Raw genomic sequence first — 23,150 nt, forward strand, 5'->3', positions numbered from 1 at the left:
GTATGCATAGATTTACATCTAGGATGTGATGTTTGGGATTTACTTCAGAAAAACCCAGGGCAGCGAGGGTGGGGATGACAGAGAATGAAACAAGATTGGCCATGCTCTGATGATGGTGGAAGCTGAGTGATAGACACTTGCAGATTCATTATACTCTTTGCTCCATTTGTGTGTATCTTTGAAATTCTCCAAAATGAAATGTGGTTAGAAAGAAACCCAGCAGTAGGTTTGCTAGTACTGCAGGATCGTCTTAGCTTTGAGGTCGTCAACACCCCAAGCCTGGTGGCAGCATGTGGACCTCAGCCAGGTTCCCATATTCTAACGAGAACGGCAGTTGCAGTCGGGGAATTGATCATTCATTCACTAGTATCTGAACCTCTACTAAGCCAGGTACTGCGCCGGGTGATACTAGCAAAATACAAAGTTGTGAGCAAAACAGTGTCCAGAGAAAAATCAGCATCCAGAGGATTTCCAGTTTAACCTTCCCTGATCTGCTAATAGAGGTCTCAATAAGCAGGAATTCTTGGAAACCGTATTTTCCCTTCCCCCAGGCAGCATTAGCTCTAACTACCCTTTCCTAATTTGTGTTAGGGCTTTGCAATGAAAGCTAACCAGAAATATTTAATTAAGCGGAGGGCTGCTGGGTCCATGAGGTGCCAAACAGGCCTGACTATCTGTAGACATTTTCTAGGGGACCACTGTGTTCTCACTGGATCCTGCTTCCGTGCCTGGGGATAGGCTGAGTAGATTCTGAATTACCCATTCTGGAATCTCTACACCCATAAACTGCATTGGATTGTCCCCAATTGGCTATCAAGACACCACTTGACAGTTTCAAGAGCCTGTGTGCCCCGCGAGTGGCTTCATGCTCCTCTTGTGCTCCGTCCTCAGTGAGCATGTGGCTCCAGGAAGGGGGCTGTCTGGTTCCCGACTGTCCCCCCGCCCCCGGGGCCCGGCTCCGTACCTGGCACTGAGCAGGTGCTGAGTAAAGACTTGTCCAGTGGCCTGCATTCCCTGCTATGTAGCAGATGGATCTGGTTCCTCATTTGTAAGGAATAGCATAGTATCTTTAACACCAAACTTGCGTGAAAATGGCTCTCGTGGGAAACTGACCACAGCAGGGGCCAGGAGAAAAGCAGGCCTCCACAAAGATCCATTTATTGATACAAAGAGAATGAGGAAAACACAGTCTCTTTAGAATGTGGAAAGGTGGGATGCCTGGGTGGCTCAGTCGTTAAGCGTCTCTCTTGGGCTCAGGTCATGATCTCAGGGTCCTGGGATCGAGCTCCGCATCGGGCTCCCTGCTCGGCGGGAAGCCTGCTTCTCCCTCTCCCACTCCCCCTGCTTGTGTTCCCTTTCTCACTGTCTCTCTGTCAAATACATAAATATAATCTTTAAAAAAAAAATATTTAGAATGTGGAAAGGCTAAAAATAACCTAGGAGAGCTGGTTGTAAAGAAGCTCACGATACGCACGCCTGGGTGGCTCAGTCGGTTAAGCGACTGCCTTCAGCTCAGGTCATGATCCTGGAGTCCCGGGATCAAGTCCCGCGTCAGGCTCCCTGCTCAGCAGGGAGTCTGCTTCTCCCTCTGACCCTCCCCTCTCTCATGCTCGCTCTATCTCATTCTCTCTCTCTCAAATAAATAAAATCTTTAAAAAAAAAAAAAAAGCTCACGATAAGGACACGATACACACACTTCATGGGTGGATGTCAGATGCAGTCCACCAAATCCAAAAAGCCGCGCTGAAAGACTACACGCCCTATGATGTATATACTACTGTGACATTCCAGGAAAGACCAACTACAGAAATAGAGATCCAAAAAAAAGATTAAAAAAAAAAAAAAAGAAATAGATTAGTGTTGCCAGAGGCTGGGGCAAAGGATTGAGTACAAAGGGACACCATGGAAATTTGGGGATGATGGGCATATTTTGTATGTTGATGACAGTGCTGGTTACCTGACAAAACTCAGAATTGTAAACTTTTATAAAGAGGGTGTATATACACCATACCTCAATTTTTAAAAAATGTACATTAAGGGGCACCTGGGTGGCTCAGTCAGTTAGGTGCCCGACTCTTGGTTTCAGCTCAGGTCATGATCTCAGGGTTGTGGAATGGAGCCCCGTGTGGACTCCCTGCTCAGCGGGGAGTCTGCTTCCCCTCTCCCTCTGTCTCCCCTCCCCTTGCACGCATGCATGTGCTAGAATACGCGCACACTTGCTCTTTTTCTCTGAAATAAATAAATCTTAAAAAATTTTTACATTAAAAAAATCCTTCTCCAAAAATGCCTTGATGCATGTATTTAAAAAAGAAGGGAGCAGTGATCTGTGCAGAGCGGGGTCCAGAGACCAGCCACTAATCTGGTCCCCAGTGACCCTGTAACAGTTTTGCAGCAGGGACAGTTTAGGGTAGTGCAGGGCTCTCAATAGCCCACCGGTGACAGCAGAAGCGACCGGGGGTCTTCCTGATTTCATTAGTTTCTTTAGAGGGGAGGAGCAGGGAGCAGTCCAGCTGAGCTTGACTCCTGGCTCCCAGCCCACTGACGGAAGCGTGGGCACGCCTCCTCTCTAAGACCCAGATCCGGGCGCCTGGGTGGCTCAGTTGGTTAAGCGACTGCCTTCGGCTCAGGTCATGATCCTGGAGTCCCGGGATCGAGTCCCGCGTCAGGCTCCCTGCTCAGCAGGGAGTCTGCTTTTCCCTCTGACCCTCCCCCCTCTCATGCTCGCTCTATCTCATTCTCTCTCTCAAATAAATAAATAAAATCTTTAAAAATAAATAAATAAATAAGACCCAGATCCTTTTCCGAAAGTGGGGAATAAAACCGTCATCGTGCTTCAGGAATTCAGTGAGCTATAATCATACACGCAGAGCACTTAGCACCGTGTCTGGAACGTGGCAAGCGCTCAGCAAATGATAGTCGCTGCTAATAGCATTATTAGGAAGGGTTGTTTGGGAGTAATCACTGTTTTTCTTTGCTTCTGCTTAGGGCAAGCAAGCTCGGCAGCCCCCGAACAGAATGAAAAGCTGACTGAATATATGTCCAACCTGGCCTGGGATTTTGCAGTCAAAGAAGGGTTCCGGGTTTTCAAAGAGATGCCAGCCACAAAACCACTAGTGAGGTCCTGCCACACTCAGCCTGGTCACAGCCCCTGCTGAGCACCCCCGGCGCGAGCAGTTACATCGTCTTCGCAGACTCTTCCCCAGCTCAGGCCTCAAAGGGAGCTCCGGTTATCTGTCCAGAGGGCCTTTCCCCACCACTCAGGGGGCTGTATCTGTGACTGCAGCACCCCTCTGAGTCAGAGCTGTGGACTCACCAAGCCTCAGTGGGGACGCACCCCTTCCCTGCCGATGGAACACCTCAACGGAGAGTCGGTAAGATGTCATCGACACGGCAGAACCTCAGCTCACTGACTGGACACATCTGTTCCCCTTGGAGGCAGGGAAGAGATGGGAGGGCCGAGGTGAATTATCTTTGCTTTCCATCACTGTCGGGAAGAGCCAGCTCTAAGATGCCTCAGTTTGCACTTCATGGCTCTTTCTGTGAGACCGCGTCCTTGCCGGGTAACTCAGCCCCGGCCGAGGACCTGCCGCGTCTGTGGTTCGTGCCCCTGGAACACCTGGGCTCGTTATTTTATGCATATTTGTATTATGTAAACTTGAAGCCGTGTGAAATAAAATGCATCAGTTCATAAAGTCTCTCTTTGAAGAATCCGTAATGTCAAAGCCAGAGGGCTAGAGCCCACTGCCAACTGTTGACAGACAGGGACACCATGTTAGCTGATAATGGAAATTCCTTCTGTTCTTTGTCAGGAGGAGTCTTGGCTTGTGTGAGTTTTTAAGTTATTTGAGATCTTCAGGAGGAGCACACATTTTGCCTATGATGCAGCCACCACCTACTTTTTAATAAAATGGCATTATCACTTTTTTTCTGGTTACAAGCCGATTGCAAAATAACCAAAGCTCAAACATGACAAGAGTATAAAAAAGAGTTCATGACATAGAAAGACTTCTGTAAAATTCTCTGCTCTCTGAAATAATTACTGCTCCCAGCTGCTTTTCTCTATTACGTACTAACATATTCCTGTGTTGTAATGGGATTGTTGTATACATTTGCATCTCCCACTTGCTTAGTTAATTTAATGACACATCAGCACCTGGAGATGGACTGTCCAGGGTTTTCGCAGTATGGGTATACGTAATTTGTCTATCCTCCCCTTGGCTGAGGGACACCGAGGGTGTCTCATTTGGCAGGCTACGTCATTCTGGATCACTTAAGCAGCAAAGGACATTAGCTAGCTGCTGACATGGACAGGGAGGCTGAAGACCCAGCTTTAGAAGTCAAGCAAAGACAGGCCACAGGGAGTGTGGCCAAGGTTATCACAAGAGCAACTGGCTGGGAGGTTCTTTGGGAAGCTTCCTCAGGACTCTGGAGTTTGAGATGGGAATTTTCAGAGGGCAGGGGATCCGGGGAGTAGGTCCCAAGGCCACGCCTTCATTGCCACGAAGCAGGGAGAAGGAGGGCATGTCTGGCCCCCTTCACCTTCTGCAGTAGGAGACTCTGCCTTGATCCCATCAAAATTTATATAGTGAGGGAGTCCTCCAGCATAAGAAGGTGATTTGGGGTGCCTGGGTGGCTTAGTCGGTTAAGTGTCCGACTCATGATCTCAGCTCAGGTCTTGATCTCAGGGCCGTGAGTTCAAGCCCTGAGTTGGGCTCCACGGTGGGCATGGAGCCTACTAAGAAAGAAAGAAAGAGAGAAAGAGAGAAAGAAAAAGAAGAAGGTGGTCTGGGTCCTGTGCAAGCAAGGTGCATTGAATGTTCTTACACACTTCTATGTACATTTACGGTTTCTACAACAGGATAAATTATTTTAAGTAAAAATACTGGTCCAAGAATGAGACCATTTAATGTTTTAATAAATGTTGCCAAGGTTTTTTAAAAGATTTTTAAATTTTTAAGTAATCTCTACACCCAACATGGGGCTCAAACTCACAACCCTGAGATCAAGAGTCACACACTCCACCAACTGAGCCAGCCAGGTGCCCAAATATTGCCAAGTTTTGATCAGGAAGGTGCTAACTAATTTATGCCCCCATCAGTAATGTGTGAATTGCTCTTCCCACCACTGCTTCCCACCAGCATACTTCATCCTCGCGCATCCTCGGCATGTAATGTAAGCCCATCAAGGGCACAGAAGCACTAGAAAAGGAAACACTCATGCAAACACCTCCAGACTCTAAAAGGAATGCCGAGGCAAAACCTAGAGTAGGGATCCTTCTACTTCCAGTTATATCTGAATGGGAACATGATGATAAGTAAGATTTGTGGGTAAAGTGAAACTGTAACTCATGGCTTTTATCCCAAGTGTCATTACTCCCATAAATAGGAAGATGAATTTGGCCATTTCTGGTGCATTTCACAAATCCTGTGAGGTATGCCTTGTTAACCTCAATTTAAAGGAAAAGAAATGGATTTGTCCAGCTAGGAATACTAGCGTCTGGATTTCTGTCCAGAGCTCCTGGGTTCAAATTCTGTGGGTTCCCCACACATACACAAGGACATGATTAGATCCATTTCCTTAATTCTGCCTCTTCAGAACTCCCTTGCTTCTTACTCCCCACCCCCCAGCCTACTTTATTTGTTCCAATTAATCTGCCCTTTCGCTCCTTGGTCATTGCATTCAGAGCTACTGAGCTTAATACAAACGGTGAGACCAGTGCATGTACTGATACTGAAAATACGTCATTAGACCAGGCCTGGTATCGGTGTAAAAGTCAGGCTAGCTGGGCCCCTCCCCGTAAGAAGAAGTGACGGTGATTATATCCATGATCACTAACATTTAGTGCAGCCGTTGGCTTCTGTGTCATCTCATTTAACCCTTAAAACAGCCCAGTCAGGTGGGCGTTGTGGACCCTGCTTAGGTCTTTGGGCTGCCTAGGGTTCGGTCCCCTTTCTCGGTGGCAGCATCCCAGTTTCATCTGGGGGCACTCCTTTCCCCCCTTTGGGTACAGTGGCCGAATTGTCAGGGTGCCAGTCCAGCCCTCCTTGGCCAAGAAGTGGGCACATGCGCCAAGCGAGGCCAGCCAGACCGTCTGGAATTGGGAGAGTGAACAGTATTTTCGAGAAGAAACACTGGCATTCACTCATTCCCCAGGAGGACTGCTGAGCGTCCTGTCCCCTGTGATCCTCTAGGGTGTCTGTTTCAGAGCCTCAGTCTCTAACCCGAGCTCCTGAGAACCTTTCCGTTCAGTTCCTTTTTTCCCGTTAGTTAGCGACACTTGGTGTTTACTGCTACAACTCAGTAGTCCTGACTGATGGACGGGTAGTTATGTCCCGTTTCACAGATGAAGAAACTGATCAAATATCTTGCCCGGCAGGTATGTCAGGAATGGTGCTAAACTGGGTAATCTGAACGAAGGCCCGAGCTCCTGACCCTCAGGCTAGACTTCCTAGTTACCTGGCTAGGAGCTACATTTAGAAATCTGGGGTTACTTGGGTCCCCTCAGTAGGGAAGCTGGTTCGGGGGTCTGTGCACCATATCAAAGCGGCTGAGGCTGCCGCCACATGTACTGGGCCTGGTTCCTATCAGGCACGCTAATGGATCCTTCAGTCTCCTATGTTCATGGCGCATGTTCTACAAGATTCATTACAACCTTAGTAATGCTAACAACGGTGGAGGGTGGGGTACGTGGGGTGTCTGGGATATGGAGACTGCAGGGAGTGAACCCACAGCCACCATCACAGCTAGGACCCCACACCCCAGGCCTCCTCGTGCTCACCCCACCCACAAATCTGCAGGCTTTCTCTCCAGCCCGATGATGCTGACTCACATCATTATTTTTGGCACACACTTCATTTCTGGCTCTCTACTTTCCTCCTTCCAATCCCTTTCATGATTTTCCATAGGCCAAAATAAAAAATCACCCACTGTAGTTCCCTGACTTATTTTTCCTGGAGAAAGCCAAGGCTGAAAGACTTTGGAAGCTTTTCCTACCCTTGGAGATGGATTCTGAGATAAAAATACGGAGCAGGACTGACCAACATTGAGTGTGCACATTTGTATGAACTCCTGGGCATGTCTGTATGCTCCCGAGTTTCCTCCTTTACAATTCTCCTGAGCGTGCAAGGATATTCTAGTTCTCGGCAAGAACACCAGTCCCCCTCCTATGATTCGGGCTTCCCTCTGGCTTCACTGGCTGCAGGAACACATCCGAACTCAAACTGCTCATGAGGGAGGACGGCTTCCAGCAGCTGGCTGGAGCCAGAGCAAGAAAGCAGCTCAGGATGGGAGTTTTCCAGAAAAGATGGGAGCCATGCGAGTCATGGGCCTGGCTGGCTTCTGTGAGTCTTTGGCCCCCCAGTTCCAGTCGGTTTTCTTTCAACAAAGGAGGTTCATGGCTGGGCTTCGGGAAGAACCTTCAGGAAGGTGTCAGAGGGCAATGTGACTTGGAAGGAGCTCTGGCTCATGCTTTCAAGGTATTTGAAATTTTGAATATGGACACGGGAGTCACTGTAATGCCTCCTCTCCTTTTCAGATCTTTAATTGTTCTGCTCCAGATTCGGGGAACATGAAGCTTCTGGTGCAATACGGCCCAGGAGCAAAAGGCCCACTGGCTGATTCTGTTGCCAGAGGGAGAGGCCAGCTCCCATTCGGCTAGGACTCAGCGCCCCCCCCCCCGCACCTCACTTGGGACACCACCCACTGGAGCTCCTCCTCTTCAGGCCGGACCCCTGTGGGGCCCCTCCAGGCTCCGCTGGGCAGGGAGCCGGGAGTGAGGGGCCCTGGCCAGCTCTAGGCCGATGTGATCTCACTCAGGTCGCCTCATCAGTTGCCACCAACCTGAGTCTTCCATCCGAGAGAAGAGCTTCTACATTACAGTCACCAGGGGTGGATCTCAGGCATTCGGCCTGACATTCATTTTTCCATGACACTTCCCTGGGTCTGTGTTGATAAGCATGTCTCTCTCTCTGCCCTGCTGTTGCCTGGGAAACAGGATGCAGAGAAGATTCTGTCTCCGTGCTCCCAAGAGAGGCAGCAGAGCCCAGGAGAACCGGAGGTCCCACGTGGGTCACCAGATGCATCACACACGTGACGCGCTGGGAACCTCTCCTTCACTGTCCCACTGTCTTCAGTGGGCCCGGGCATCCCCGCTGGAGAGGCAGAAGGTCACCTGTCAGTGGCTTCCCCCTCCCGTGAGATCATGTGTGCAACAGCATAAGGGCCCAGTGAGAATCCTGCCCTCCGTCCTACATTCACTCTGCAGGGCCCTCCCTAAGTGCTATGTGGACCTCACCTCCGCAGGAGGTACGGATTATCACACCCATCCAACAGAGCAGGAAACTAGGACCGAGAAGCGACTTGTGAGTCACTTGCCTAAGGTGCTAGCCCCCTGCCCACACACAGGGAACTGAGAATGCAGGGTTGGCCTGATTCTGAAGCCTGTGCCCCTTACGTTGACGGCGCCTGTGGGAAGAGCAGAACGGGCTGCCAGGGTTAATGTAGCGGTTTTCAGCCTCTTGTCTCTACATTATATTTTCAACTCTACGTGGTGCTTTTTTGAAACAACTGCTCTTATGATGTTGGATTCATTCCTCACGGGGACAAAAACCAGCAGCTCTCATTTCTAGTCAGGAGCCCGCGTGCACTCATCTGATTACGTGAGGTCTTAGCTCTAGCTGCCTGCCGGCTGTGGCTTTCCTGGGCCCGACTGCGTCTGTGAAGAGAGCTCATGGCTCCGGCGGCAGATGAGAGGGCCTGCCTCTCTCCTTTCCTCTCCATCCTGGATCCTCGCTGCCAGCTTGGTGTGTTTAGGGGAGAAACAGACCCACAGGCCCCAAGCCACTGGCAGCATCATGCTCTCGGTTCCCATGGATACTCCGGGGATGAAAATCATCCAGGCTGTGACAGCGGATGGGCTGGAGGACGCTCCGGGTTAGCGTCCCAGGAGCGGCTCACCTCTGTGTGTGGCTCTGGGCCTGGGCAAGTGGCTCTGGGCAGTCCTTGTTCTGGATCGGGGTGCAAAACCTCCGTGAATATGATGACATTGGGAGGGCCACATGCTCCTGCATTTGATTTCCATACATGAGTATCAACCGCAAGGCAAATTTCAGACAGGTATTTTTATACTTTCTTTTTTCTCTTCTGAACTTAGAAGATAAGCAAGAATCTGTGAGATGAGGAGGCCACGCAAGACAGAAGCAGGAGGTGGGACGTGCACTGCAAACCTTCTCTTCTAGATCCCAGTAGACAGCTGACCTCCAGGCTTGGAGCCCCTCCCACACGGGCTCTTTCTCTCTGCTAACGGCGTTCACGTTTTTATCTTCAGTGTTTCCAAAGGATCACTACGGTGTTAAAGTCACATCCCACCAAGGAGTTTCCGTTCAAGGTAGAGTCGTCAAGGTAGAGTCGTCATGTTTTAGAAAACGAGTGGCGGGGCGCCTGGGTGACTCAGTCGTTAAGCGTCTGCCTTCGGCTCAGGTCATGATCCCAGGGTTCTGAGATGGAGCCCCGCTTTGGACTCTCTGGTCAGTGGGAAGCCTGCTTCTCCCTCTCCCACTCTCTCTGCTTGTGTTCCCTCTCTAGCTGTCTCTCTCTGTGTCAAATAAATAAATAAAATCTTTAAAAAAAGAAAACGAGTGGCAAAATATTCATTTAACACAGCAAATCAGTGATTTATTTTCCATCTTTTTTTTTTTTAAGATTTTATTTATTTATTTGACAGAGAGAGACGCAGTGAGAGAGGAACACAAGCTGGGAGAGTGGGAGAGGGAGAAGCAGGCTTCCTGCTGAGCAGGGAGCCCTACCAGGGGCTCGATCCCAGGACCCTGGGATCATGACCCGAGCCGAAGGCAGACGCTTAACGACTGAGCCACCCAGGCGCCCCTATTTTCCATCTTTAATAGGCTCCTTCCTGCCCTCCCTTCCCCGTCAACCATGTCCCAGACAGAAGGCTGAGTAAAGGGCAGGAATATTGGCACAGGTGACCTGAACTGTTGCAAGGGATAAACACATCCAAGGGAAGCAGGTAGACAGACTGCTCAGTGGGAATCTTTTGTGTGTTTCGGCAGCCCTGGTGAAGTCCTGTTTGAGCAGATAGGTGTGCTCGAGGAGAACAGGGTCTGGGGCCCTGGCCGAGGCTTCAAGACCGCCCAGGGCAGACTGGATCCCAGCAGGATCCACCAATGCATATGGCTGATGGATCATCAGGGAGGGTCCTGGTGCTCGGAAAGCCCGCTGAGTGCTTCTCCTTGTGCCTGCTCTGACCTGGAGCCGCCTGTCTGTTTTGCCTTTGGACCTCAAATCCTAACCGTTTTCTGAGAGCACTTAGCAGGTGAAGCAAGATGATATTCTTGCCAAGAAGCTGTGTCCCTGTCTTTGCTTTGCATCTGTTACTTGGTGAAGTCTGAAATTCAGAGCAGAATGAGTCTCCCTCTGGCGAGGTGATCAGAAGGAAAAGGCCAGCCTCTATGGCAGGAGGGGGCAAAGTTCCAAGGTCCAAAAGGCCATGGGCTTCTGAGGACCACTTTTGCTACTAGCTCATCTTTAAACATCAGCTACCAGAGAGAACCCACACTGGTGGCTTTTGCACCTGGGATTCTAGAGTCTAGCCCTATACCACCCTCCTTCCCCAGCGTGTCCACAGAGACTTTATTCTTTGATCCCCTGAAAGGTTGGAAGCCCATGCAAAAGAGAGCTATTGCTGGGAATGGTAATTCAAATCAGTGCCGTTGATTTCACAAAAATGAAGCAAACCCTTGAGACCAAACAAATGTCTCACAAGAATCTCTGTACCAAGAACAAAGGTGGTCCGATGTGTTTGGATTACCGAGCAAACCTATGATTCACACCTGCTTGAGCTGAGACTGACTAGTCCTTTTTTCTTTAAAAAGAAAGTGCTTCTGACAATTCAACACCAAAAAACCCACACAAATAATCCAATTAAAAATGGGCAGAAGACATGAACTGACATTTCTCCAAAGACCTCCAGATGGCCAACAGACACATGAAAAGATGTTCAACACCACTCAACATCAGGGAAATGCAAATCAAACCACAATGAGATATCACCTCACACCTGTCGGAAGGGCTAAAATCAGCAACACGAGAAACAACGGGCGAGGTGAGGTGTGGTGAGGATGTGGAGAAAGGGGAACCCCCGTGCACTGTTGGTGGGAATGCAAACTGGTGCAGCCACTGTGGAAAACAGTATGGAGGTTCTTCAAAAAATTAAAAATAGAACTACCCTATGATCCAGTAATTGCATTACTGGGTATTTACCCAAAGAATACAAAAGCACTAATTCTAAAGGATACATGCAACTCTATGTTTATTGCAGCACTGTTTACAATAGCCAAGATAATGGAAGCAACCCAAATGTACATCGATAGATGAATGGATAAAGATGTGGTATACCACATACGTACAATGGAATACTATCCAGCCATAAAAAAGAATGAAATCTTGCCATTTGCAATGACATGGACAGAGCTAGAGTGAAATAAGTCAGAGAAAGACAAATATCACATGATTTCACTCGTAAGTGGAATTTAAGAAACAAAACAAATGAACAAAAGGGGGAGAAAAAAGAGAGAGAGAAGCAAACCAAGAAAGAGACTCTGAACAGTAGAGAACACACTGATGGTCACTAGAGGGGAGGGGTGGGCAGATGGGTGAAATAGGTGATGGGGATTAAAGAGTACACTTTCAAGGAGTGTCTGGTTGGCTCAGCCGGTAGGCATGAGACTCTCAATCTCGAGGTTGTGAGTTCAAGCCCCACGTTAAACATGGAGCCCACTTAAAAAAAAAAAGTACACTTAATCAGGATGAGCACTGAGTAATGTATGGAAGTGTTGAATCACTATATTGTATACCTGAAACTAATATAACACTGTATGTTAACTACACTGGAATTAAAATTAAAAACTTAATAAAAGTAAAAAACAAAGAGGGCACCTGGGTGGCTCAGTCGTTAAGCATCTGCCTTCGGCTCAGGTCGTGATCCCAGGGTCCTGGGATCGAGCCCCACATCGGGCTCCCTGCTCAGCGGGAAGCCTGCTTCTCCCTCTCCCACTCCCCCTGCTTGTGTTCCCTCTCTCACTGTGTGCCTCTCTGTCAAATAAATAAATAAAATCTTAAAAAAAATAAAATAAAATGATGCTGGAGAAATCTATTTCTTAATGTAGATGTTCACCATACACTCTTTCTTTTTTAGATTTTATTTATTTATTTATTTGAGGGGGGAGAGTAGGAGCAGAGGCAGAAGGAGAGAAAGAATATCCAGCTGACTCCCATGTCACGAACCTGAGATCATGACCTGAGCTGAAAGCAAGAGTCAGACGCTCAGCTGACTGAGCCACCCAGAAGTCCCTGTCTACCTTTTAAAAAAAAAGTTTTTATTTATTTATTCATTTAAGTGATGTCTATACCCACCGTGGGGCTCAACTCACCTCCCCAAGATCAGGAGTCACAGACTCTTCCGACTGAGCCAGCCAGGCACCCCTAGGTCCTCCCCTTTTTTAATCTGAAAATGTATACCTTTTATGCCATGAAATACATTATTTGTATAATTGTTTTTAGTTTAAAAAAAAGGGTGGAAAAGATAAAAGAATCCCTTATAACCTTTTCTGATTGCTTGTGAGTTTCAGAGACTCTAGCATCCCCACTTCAATAATCATTGCCCACAAGGGGGCTCCAGCCCTGTTCCCAGGCACCCTGAGGATGTGAAGCCGGGCCACCCTGTGAGGAGCCCACAGTCACAACCTCATTTCCAGAAGCTCTGGGCCAGTGGCTAGCTCAGATCTCTGCCTGGCAGCCAGGCCTGCCCAGAGGGGGCTGAATCGTGGGAGGAGAGGGGTTCCTGGAAGTAATTGGCAGCCACCATGGTGACAAGCTCCGCAGTGCACGTCAGTGTTGTCTGTGTCTGGATCTTTTCCCTGGAAATCGCCTGTGGCTACAGGGCTGACAAACCGCAGATATGTGGCAGGCTCCTGCTTTTCTCCCTTTCGTGTCCTGTCCTGTCTTCTCCCGCGTGTGCTTCCACCCACCTCCTCTGTGGGCCACCAGCGTGACCCCTCTGGCTGCCTCTCCTGTGTCCAAGGTGAAGTCCCATGGGGCCTTTGGGAAGCCCCAGCGGACATCCATCGCCCAGTGGCCATGGAGATGGAGTGGCTTTCTGCTGGTGCAGAAAGCTGCCCACCTCATAGGCGTGGCGGCAAATTGGATGGGAGGCTGAGGGGCCCAACAGATGATAGGTTGTGAGGTCGAGATGAGGGACTCCAGCCTGGGCATCTAGAGACACTGACGCTTCCTCCCCCGTGCAGCAAATCATGGAGAAAGAGCTTGGCTCCTTGACGTTAATAACTTTGCTTTACTTCTGCTTGGAAGTATTTGGGCAGCTTTTCAAAACTGGAAAAGGAACAATGAAAGAGTTCTGAACTTTCTGCCTGGTGAACTTCTGTCCAAGACAGCGGGGCGATGGGGCCCACACGGTTCCCTGGCCTTAGCTATGCCCCGCGGGGTGCAAGTATCAGGCAAACTGAGGAAGCAAAGGAACTAACCAAAAGAGATTTATTTTTGAGTGTGACATGATCCCTTTCTGAGGACCACTCGTGGACAGGCACGATGCCCACAGTGTTTTCTGCAGCTCTTCACGGGGCAGCCTCCACCCCTCAGCTGAGAATCTCAGTAATGGGAGGGCCACCCAGGCTCTAGGTCCCAGTTCACTGGCACTGTAGTGCCAGATACAGGGGAGGCTCGCAGGATCCTCCCTCGAATGCCTGACCCAGGGCAGATCCTTGCAGCTCTATTGCCCAGAGTCCTGGCTGGCCTTGGTCCCTTGTCACCTTGGAGACAGAGCTGGCTGTGACCCTGAGTGGGGTACAAGCCACTCCTCGTTCTGTGCTGTGTGTGCTGGTGATGCTCCCCGTCATCTGGGAAGATGTCCATGTTCCCACGTTCCTGAGTCTGTCCTTGCCCCGGCACTTGCTCACACAACATCCAGGGTCACCCTTGTAGTCACCACCACCGAGTCCTCCACGCCATCTCACTAGGTGCCGGGCACAGCCCACGCACCAGACAGGAACCGCTTACAGAGCTTGTGGTCCAGCCAGACCTGTTCTGAGCTGCTGTTTCCACTCCTCCTGGTGAAACTGATGGTTCTTCCAAGCAGCCTGCCTTCAGGTGTGCCTTTCTAACCACATCTCCTCCTCGTCCTTGCAGGCTGCAGCTTTAGATATTGCCATGAAGAGAATGGTGGCCCTGTCCATGGTCTCCCAGGCGACCGATGGCGTTATTCTGGTGAGCACAGGCTGTGGACTGCTGGCTCATAACTCCCCTTGCCTTCAGCTGCCCAACCTCCTGTAAACTCCAGCAGCTGCCTGTTGTTGCCCAATTAACACCATGTGATTTTCCGTTTCCTCCTCGAATCAATCCTATAGGGAGGCCCCATTCCTACCCCATTTTGAATATGAGGAAACAGGGGCCCAGAAAAGTGAAGTGACTTGTTTAAGTTCACTCAGCCTGCAATATCTGATCTCGGAGTTTTAGGAAATCTAGGTCCTTAAGACATCAGAGCGTGTCCTCCTAACCATTCAATCATGCCTCCTTCCCAAATCTTAACCTAGAGATCTCCCGGTGGCAGAAGTCACCTAGCAGAGTGGACAGCAGGTATGGTTCCAGCTGAAGTCTTCCAGAACCTTCGCTATCATGCAGCTGTCAGGGGACATCTCCAGGAAGAGAGCCATTCTGAGCCAGGCACTCGCTGCTGGGGCCCTCGGGGCTAGGGGCTCACCCAGGGCTTCCTCCCTTCCCACCTTGTGTCTTTCAGGCCTTCAGAGCAGCAGGGCTGAGCAGCAACTACCTCGCGGCTCGGTTCTTTGCCTGGGCCCCTGCCTGCACTTTGCCGGGCAGCCGTGGCCGAGATGGAGCTGGAGGACAGCGGGCGCTGGAATGTCCCTGCCGGGCCTGCAGGGCCCCAAATGGTAAGCCATGTGCTCTGAAAGGAGTGGTATGTGTGATTCTTGCACCCTGCCCGGCAGCTCTATCCTGGGATGGTCATTGCGAACTCAAGCTTCTTGGGTCCCCAGAAAAGACGTTTCCATGAGTTTGCTGTTTCAGGCAAGGAGGAAGGGGGTGAGCTCAGAGCTGAATGGGTTGTGTACAGAGCCTGGAAAGCTGGTCTCCAGCCTGGGCAGCCCATGCCTCCTTCCTCTCTGGCTGTGGGGTGTAAAGGCTGTGGGAATCTGGATGCATATTAGGAGCCCTGTGCTTGCTCCCAAACCCACAGACTTCCTACTCCTTAGGGCCCTCCCCAGCCAGCAGAGGGGCAGCCACGACTGGCCAAAGCCTAAGGATCCAGGGCCAGAGCACTCCCAGGAAAATGAAATGAACCCAAATCATGAAGCCACTGGCATCTGATGTTCTTTGTTTGAATGTCCAGAGCCCAACTCTGGGCCTGGCACAGTCTAGGCATTGGGGAATGTTCAGGTAAACAAAACGGGAGCCCACATCTCACTAGGGGATGGCAGTGAGTATCCCCAGACAATGGTGGGTGACATGGTATGTGCTGCTGGGCAGGTCGAGGGTTGGGTACTTGGGAGCTTATGGGACTCTTTCCAGAAGACGCCTTTGAGGCATTGGTGCATGACAAGAACAGGCAAGCATGCTCCAGAAGGCCCTGGTGAGCAGCCCAGTAGGTCTGGGATGAGGCGCAGAGACAGAAGAGATGCCAGGTCACGAGGGGCCTTAGGGGCCTTGGTCAGGAGTTGTTGTTGATTCTAAACATAAGAGGGGTGCCTGGGTAGCAAAGTCGGTTAAGTGTTTGCCTTCGGCTCAGGTCATGATCCCAGGGTCCTGGGACCGAGCCCTGCATCAGGCTCCCTGCTCAGTGGGGAACCTGTTTCTCCCTCTCTCTCTGCTGCTCCCCCTGCTTGTGCACGCGCGCTCTCTCTCTGTCAAATAAATAAATAAAATCTTAAAAAAATAATAACGTAAAAACCGATGAGTTTAGAAAGTGGTGTGATATGACTTGAGTTTTAAAAAGATCTTTCTGTTCTCCAAAGTTCACCAGAATAAAAAAAGAATAAAGGAGGATTACAGCTGGCTTAAAGTTCCCTAACATTGCACACAGCTCTAAAAGAACCACCTGTGAAATTAAAAAAAGAGAGAGAGAAAAGAAAAGGAAGTGGGGGCAGAGCCTTAAGAAGCTACAGAGCAAAGGATCCGGAGAATATAGGAGATCTAACCTGGTCCTAATCTGATGTTTTTTCCACCTCCAACAAACAGTTGATGTTTCTGATAAGCCAAATGTATTAACAAATGGGATGATGCTCTCAGCATTGTGCTTCTCTGGAATGCGAGTCAGTTGTGGTTGTGGGTGCACACTTGGGCATGAACAAGCTTGGTGGTAATGATCTTGCCTAACCAGTTTTATTTGTGAAACACTAAACATCTTGCCACCATCCTTACGTGGCTGGACCGACCTGTCTTCTTCTTAGCTGTGGGAAAGGGAGCAACATGTGATCGGAACATGCTAACGATTTTTCCTTCTCACAGGAATATTCTATCCCAAAGCAACTGAACGTTCGCACATTCCTCCGTTCCTCTCTTGACAAGCATTGGAGGCTGGATTTCTGTAGGGCTGAACCCTCCCCAGTGATCCTGTGACAGTCAAACGTCCACAAGGTTCCATCAGGAGTGAGGACTCTGGTGGGGGCTTTCAGCCCTTCCCGTTCTCCCAGCTCCTCATTCTCCCTGCAGCAACTTGTGGGCATGGCATCCGCAAGCTGCCCATGCTCCCCTAAGCCCTGATTTCAGATACTATCAGATACTTCCAGAATAATCCTATAGAGGCTGAAAGAAAGACTGAATCCCAGACACCTTGCCTGGCTGGGGCCCCCTCAAGACAACAGCCGGAAATGATCTCAAAGAACATTCTCCACCACATACCCCCATCTCAGAGTTTCCACTGGTAGCTCAGAGATGTCCATTGCCTGTCAGCACCGAGGGCTGCAGAGCTCCCCAGAGATAAGTGGGCAGGCCAGGAACACAGCCTGCCCTTCTGCAGTCATAGTGAAACTTTGTGTCAGCCCAGGGCTGAAACAATGGTTGAACATCTCTGAGACATGTTAGTTGGTATTTATACTGCCTTCTGTGCTGCCAGATGGCTACAGACTTGTGCCCTATGTCACCCTTGCTAATGTGTGTGAGCGTCAGAGCACATGGATGGCGGCGTCTCAGACTCCAGCAACCTGGGGTCCAAATCTGTGATCGTCTATCTGTTGGACAAGTACTCTGGGAGCAGTGTCTTTTAACCAAGATGGCTGAGTAGAGAAATGGCTTCTGGGAATTCTGTATCCTATCAGCACTAGATAGATAACACAAGGTAAAGAGCTGTCAAAGAGAAAGGCAGACGCTAATTACATTGGGAAGGACAGACATTAATCAATAATGTACTATTGCAATAGGGCAGAGGGCTCAGCATAAACTGACCTCAACCGCCATTTTTATAGTGAGCATTTTCAAGGGAAGGAGGGGTGGTGGGGGTTGTACAGGGAATTTCCTGCTGATCTACCAAAAGTAGGAAGTGGGGGCTGGTCCATGTGAAGCCCATTTGGGTTTGCTAACTGGCACTTGCTTATTGAAGTTGGGCTTGAGCCTCCCAGAGACTGGGAGACAAGTGCCCTTTCTTGGGGTGTTGGCTGCAACAGAATACCTTTTTTGGAGCAGGCTTGATTGTCTCACGCAGCACTTTCCTGGGGGCTGAGGTCATTACAGGGATGTAGCCTTGAGTTGCTAGAAACTACGTTGCTGTGTGTTCAAATCTTTTGATGTGGTGGTGCGGGGGTGGAGGGTAGGCTAAATGAATCTTTTGTGCTGAGAGTCTGCAGTTTTTACAGGCCAAGTCTGAGGGCCACTCAAGAAGAAAGCTCAGAGGAGCCGGGCAGAATTTGGTTAAAGAGAGAATCTTTGTCAGCTACGGATCTGGATTTAAATAATGGCCCTGGGTTTGAATCCTGGCTCCATGACAGACTAGCTGGGCAATGTTGGAAGCCATTTTTCATCTGGTAGAGTTGGTTTCCTCATCTGAGAAATGTGGAGAACAGCACTTCCCCTCCAGGACTGTTGGGGGATTAGATGAGACGATGCACTGCACAGCTTGTAAGAAGCCCGGGTATACGTGTGTGTTTCGTCTGTGGCTGGAGTCCAGAGGGGGCTAAAGAGCAGGCTGCGCTTCAGTTGATTTAGGCCTGCAGGGGCTCCAGAGTCAAGGCCCAGCTGGGACCAGCTAAGACTGCAACTTTTCTCAGACTGTAATGTCCAAAGGAATCACCTGGGGATCTGGTTAAAATGCAGAGTGTAATTCAGGAAGTCTGACAATGCTGCTTGTTCGGGGACCCCATCTGGAGAAGCAAGGGTGAAGCACATGGCTAGACTCCCCTCACTTGACCCCTGGGAGTGAGGCTGCACCACCACCGGATAGAATAATAGCTACTGGGTATTTAGTACATACTAGGTGCAAGAACCATCCATATATTATTTGAACCCTTACAATAATTGGCTGCTACTTTTTCTCTGCCCATTTTAGAGGTGAGGAGACTGAGGTTCAAAGAGACTTGTTTAAGGTCAATGAATTCGAACCTAAATTCGGGGACTGCAGAGCTCTTTCCACTGTGAGGCATGGATTTTTATGATCTCTGTGGGGCTTCCTGAGAGGTGCTGATTGCCTCACCTAGAAATGGAGGAGGAGGAAAAGGAAGCCCCATTTAGTCTAAGAGGAGCATGTCCTGCCATAAAGAAAGTATATGAATTTTTCCCAATGATTCTACTTTCAAAGCTGGGTAGTTTTGGGAATACGTCCTTACCACCGCCTTTCAGGGGCAACCAGCACGGAGCGGAGGGGTCTGCTCTGTGAGCGTGGCTGCACGTGTGGCGTGGTGAGCTAGCCGTATGTGCAAATAAGGAGGGCAGCCTGGGCCTAGGGCTGCACCACATTTCCTCCTGCTTCTGAGGCAGAGTAGTTTCCTGTTTATTTATTTTTTATTTTTTTAAAAGGTTTTTATTTTTATTTGACAGAGAGAGAGAGAGCACAAGCAGGGTGAGGGGCAGGCAGAGGGAGAGGGAGAAGCAGGCTCCCTGCTGAGCAAAGAGCCCAATGTGGGACTTGATGCCAGGACCCTGGGATCATGACCTGAGCCGAAGGCAGCCACTTAACCGACTGAGCCACCCAGGCACCCCAGAGTATCTTCCTGTTTAAATGTTGCTTTGGGGGCTCCTGGGTGGCTCAGTCAGTTGAACGTCTGACTCTTGATTTCTGTTCACGTTACGATCTCAGGGTCATGGGATTGAGCCCCATGTCAGGTTCCACATTCAACAGGGAGTCCACTTGGGATTCTCTCTCTCCCTCTGCCCCCCCCCATTCCCTGCTGTCTCTCTCTCTAAATAAATAAATGTTCCTTTGAATTGCCTACCTCACATCTATTGTTTGGGTGGAAAAGAAAAAGCTTCCACTAGATAGAGTCAGTGTCCCAGGATGGATGGGTACTAACTAACCAAATATCTAAAATCTCACCATTCAGTGACTCCAAAGGACACCTTAGTTACCACTTGTTTTAGAGAGTAGGTGGAACTAGATTATTTTCAACATGAAAACACACAATTGGGCTCTAACCAGGAAAAGCTCAGAGTGTATCTGTCTTCTCAGAGCAAGTGAAAGGATTCTTGCTAACTTGCTGCTTCTCCCAATGATCTCAGCTCAGTGGCAGGACAACACTAATTCACGTCCAAGTGTTCACATCTCTCCCTGCCACATCGTGCTAAAAAGAAAGATCATTGTGCTTGCTTCCTTCCTCCCCCTGCTTCACTCTTCTGCCCTTTAAAGATACTTTGCTTTTGTCAGCTCAATTCCTGGCAATGAGTCCACAGACAAAGGGCAATGGAGAGCAAGAGAGCAAGATGAATCTAGAGAAAAAGAGAATTTTTTTTTTTTTAATAAGAACAAAGACTTAAGAGCAAGAAAACGAATTGAAAGAAAGAAAAAAAAGACCAACACACACTGTCAGGAAGAAATCTAGGTGGAGAGTTAAATTTTAGTTAATGCTCTGGACAGACTGAGCCACATGGAGGCACAAGTATATTAGGGTTTCAGCACATCCAGTTGATTTTGGTCTGTAGTGCTTGGATGACTCGAAATTGAAGACTGTCTGAAAGCAGCTGCCAAAGGCTAATATGGATATGGAAGACTTCCCTGGAGGATGGGATTTGGCCAGAATCTTGATAGGTAAGATTTCTTTAAGCAGAGAGGGTAGGATGGACCTGGGGAGGATGGGTCCCCAAGACGGAGAGACCACGGGCAGGAAAGCTGCTGGTGAGAGCTGGTGAGCACCACAGATGAACAAACTAAAATAAGTAAATCTGTGAACCAATGTGTACGCTATACCAAGACACGCAACCATGCATGCTGGCAGGGACACAAGCACGTTGCTGCCCACTCTCTCAATGTACATGAATGTCTGTAAGCTAACAAATTTCTCCTTCCTCTCCCCACAACCAAATTTATGGCTTCCCCTTCTTGGCAAACAGCACAGGGTAGAAACATCAGCACCATCTTCCACCTCTCCTTCACTTTGATCTCCCACAGCAAACCATCAATTCTACCTCTATGTGCTCCCTCCCAGCCAACCCCATTGCTTTCAATGAGGCCCTCGTCATCTCTCATATCAGATCTCTGCAACTGGCTTGTCTCCTCTCTACAACCAATATTCTATGTCGTCTCCAGAGGATCCCTCAAAGCACATATGCAAACTTGTCACTTCCAGGCTTAAATATCTTGGTTAAGAGAAATGATAAAAATGATACCACAGGGGCTCCTGGGTGGCTCAGTCATTAAGCATCTGCCTTCGGCTCAGGTCATGATCCCAGGGTCCTGGGATCGAGCCCCACATCTCCCCCACTTGTGCTCTCTCTCTCTCTCAATCAAATAAATAAATAAATAAATAAAATCTTTAAAATAAAAAATATGATACTACAAATGATAGTACAAGACTTACAAGAAAGCTACAGTGATCAAAACAGCCTCATACTGGGATATAAAGAGACAGATTCAGGAAACAGAATATAGTTCAGAAATATTCAGCTACTTAAGGGCACTTAGTATACTAAAAGATGGCTTTTCATATTGGAGGGGGAGATGAATTAATGAATAAGTGGTGTTAGGTACCCTGAGAAACATCTAAAAAAAAGAATCGGATCTCTAAATCTTTCCTTCTACCAAAATTAATAAAAGAATCACATTTAAAGTTTAAAATGCAAGCAATAAAAATACTAGAAAATAAATAGGTAAACATTCAATAAATTGTGTTGGGAAAACTAGATAACCAGATGCAGAAGAATGAAACTGGACCCCCATCTTACATTGGTCACAAAAATTAAACTTGAAATAGAATAAAGACTTAAACATAAGACCTGGAGCCATTGGCAAAGATTATTTTGCATATGACTCCAAAAACACAAGCACCAAAAGCAAAAATTAATAAGTGGGATTACATCAAACTGAAAAGCTTCTGCTCTGTGAAAGAATCAACAAAATGAAAGGGAATGGAATGAGAGAAAATATTTGCAAATTATATATCTAATAAGGGGTTAATATCCAAAAGATATAAAGAACTCGCACAACTCAATGGTAAAACAAAACAAAAAAAACAACAAAAAAAATTCCCTATCCAATTAAAAATATGGACAGAGGAACTGAATAGACATTTTCCCAAAGAAGACACACAAATGGCCATCAGGTACATGGAAAGATGCTGAGCATCACTCATCATCAGGGACATGCAATTCAAAACCACAATGAGATATCATCTCACACCTGTTAGAATGGCTATCATCAAAAAGACAAGAGATAGTGTGGGTGGGTAGACGGGGGAAAAGGGAATCCTTGTGCACTGTTGATGAGAATGTAAATTGGTTCAGCTACTATGGAACACAACATGAAGTTTTCTCAAAAAATTAAAAATAGAACTGTCACGGGGCACGTGGGTGGCTCAATCAGTTAAGCGTCCAACTCTTGATTTCGGCTCAGCTCATGATCTCAGGCTCATGGGATGTAGCCCTGCATGGGGCTCTGAGCTCAGTGGGGAGTCTGCTTAGGATTCTCTCTCTCTCTCTCTCCCTCTGCCCCTCCCTCCTGTGCACACACTCTCTCTAAAATAAATAAATATATCTTTAAAAAAAAGAGAGAAAGAACTACCATATGGTTCAGTAATCCTACTTCTGAGTATATATCCAAAGGAAATGAAACCAGGATTTTGAAGAGATATCTGCACTTTCACGTTCACTGTAGCATTATTCACAATAGCTGAGATACAGAAAGAACCCAAGTGTCCAGCAATTGATGAATGGATAAAGAAAATGTATATAAATACAATGGAATATGATTCAGCCATGAGAAAGAAAGAAACCCTGCCTTTTGCAACAATATGGATGAACACTGAGGGCGTTATACTAAGTGAAGTAAGTCAGACAGAAAGATAAATGCTGTATGATCTCTATTATATTTGGAATCTAAAAAAGTCAAACTCAGAAAGGTGGTTACCTGGAGCTAGGTGATGAAAGAAATGGCAAAATATTGGTCAAAGGGTAAAACCTTCTAGTTATAAGATGAATAAGTTCTGGGGGTCTGGTACAGCATGGTGATTACAATGACCAGTATTGCATTTTATACTTAAATACTTGAAAGTTGCTAAGAGAGTATATCTAAAATGTTCTTACCACACACAAGAAGAAATGGTAATTATATAAATAACATGATGGAGCTGTTAGCTAATGCAATGGTGGTCATTATTTTGCAATACGTAAGGGGATCCAACTGTGAACTTACACAATGTTATATATCAATTATATCTCCATAAAGTTGAAAAATAACAGAAAAATAAGAGACATTTAAAAAATAATCTGAGGGGTGCCTGGGTGGCTCAGTCCATTAGGGCGTCTGCCTTTGGCTCAGGTCATGATCTCAGGGGGTCCTGGGATCGAGCCCCGAGTCGGGCTCCCTGTTTGGCGGGGAGTCTGCTTCCCCCTCTCCCTCTGCCCCTCCGCCTGCTTGTGCTCTCTCTCTCATTCTCTCAAATAAATAAATAAAACTTAAAAAAAATAAA

At 48.1% G+C, this 23,150-nt stretch overlaps 2 protein-coding genes across 4 annotated transcripts in view; one reads left to right on the plus strand and one right to left on the minus strand.

The window, feature by feature from the left end:
• The window catches only part of ACAD10 (acyl-CoA dehydrogenase family member 10), a 38,386-nt gene extending 34,660 nt beyond the window's left edge, over positions 1-3,726 (plus strand). The window contains 2 exon segments of the mRNA XM_035017014.1: positions 2,986-3,128; positions 3,131-3,726. Of these exon segments, the coding sequence (XP_034872905.1) occupies positions 2,986-3,128; positions 3,131-3,277 (290 nt within the window). The 3' untranslated portion in view covers positions 3,278-3,726.
• The window catches only part of BRAP (BRCA1 associated protein), a 101,855-nt gene that overhangs the window by 65,814 nt on the left and 12,891 nt on the right, over positions 1-23,150 (minus strand). The window lies entirely within an intron of this gene.

This window comes from Mirounga leonina, unplaced genomic scaffold (genome assembly GCF_011800145.1).
Source record: "Mirounga leonina isolate KUSES-001 unplaced genomic scaffold, KU_Mleo_1.0 Mir_171, whole genome shotgun sequence".
In the NCBI taxonomy this organism is placed as follows: domain Eukaryota; kingdom Metazoa; phylum Chordata; class Mammalia; order Carnivora; family Phocidae; genus Mirounga; species Mirounga leonina.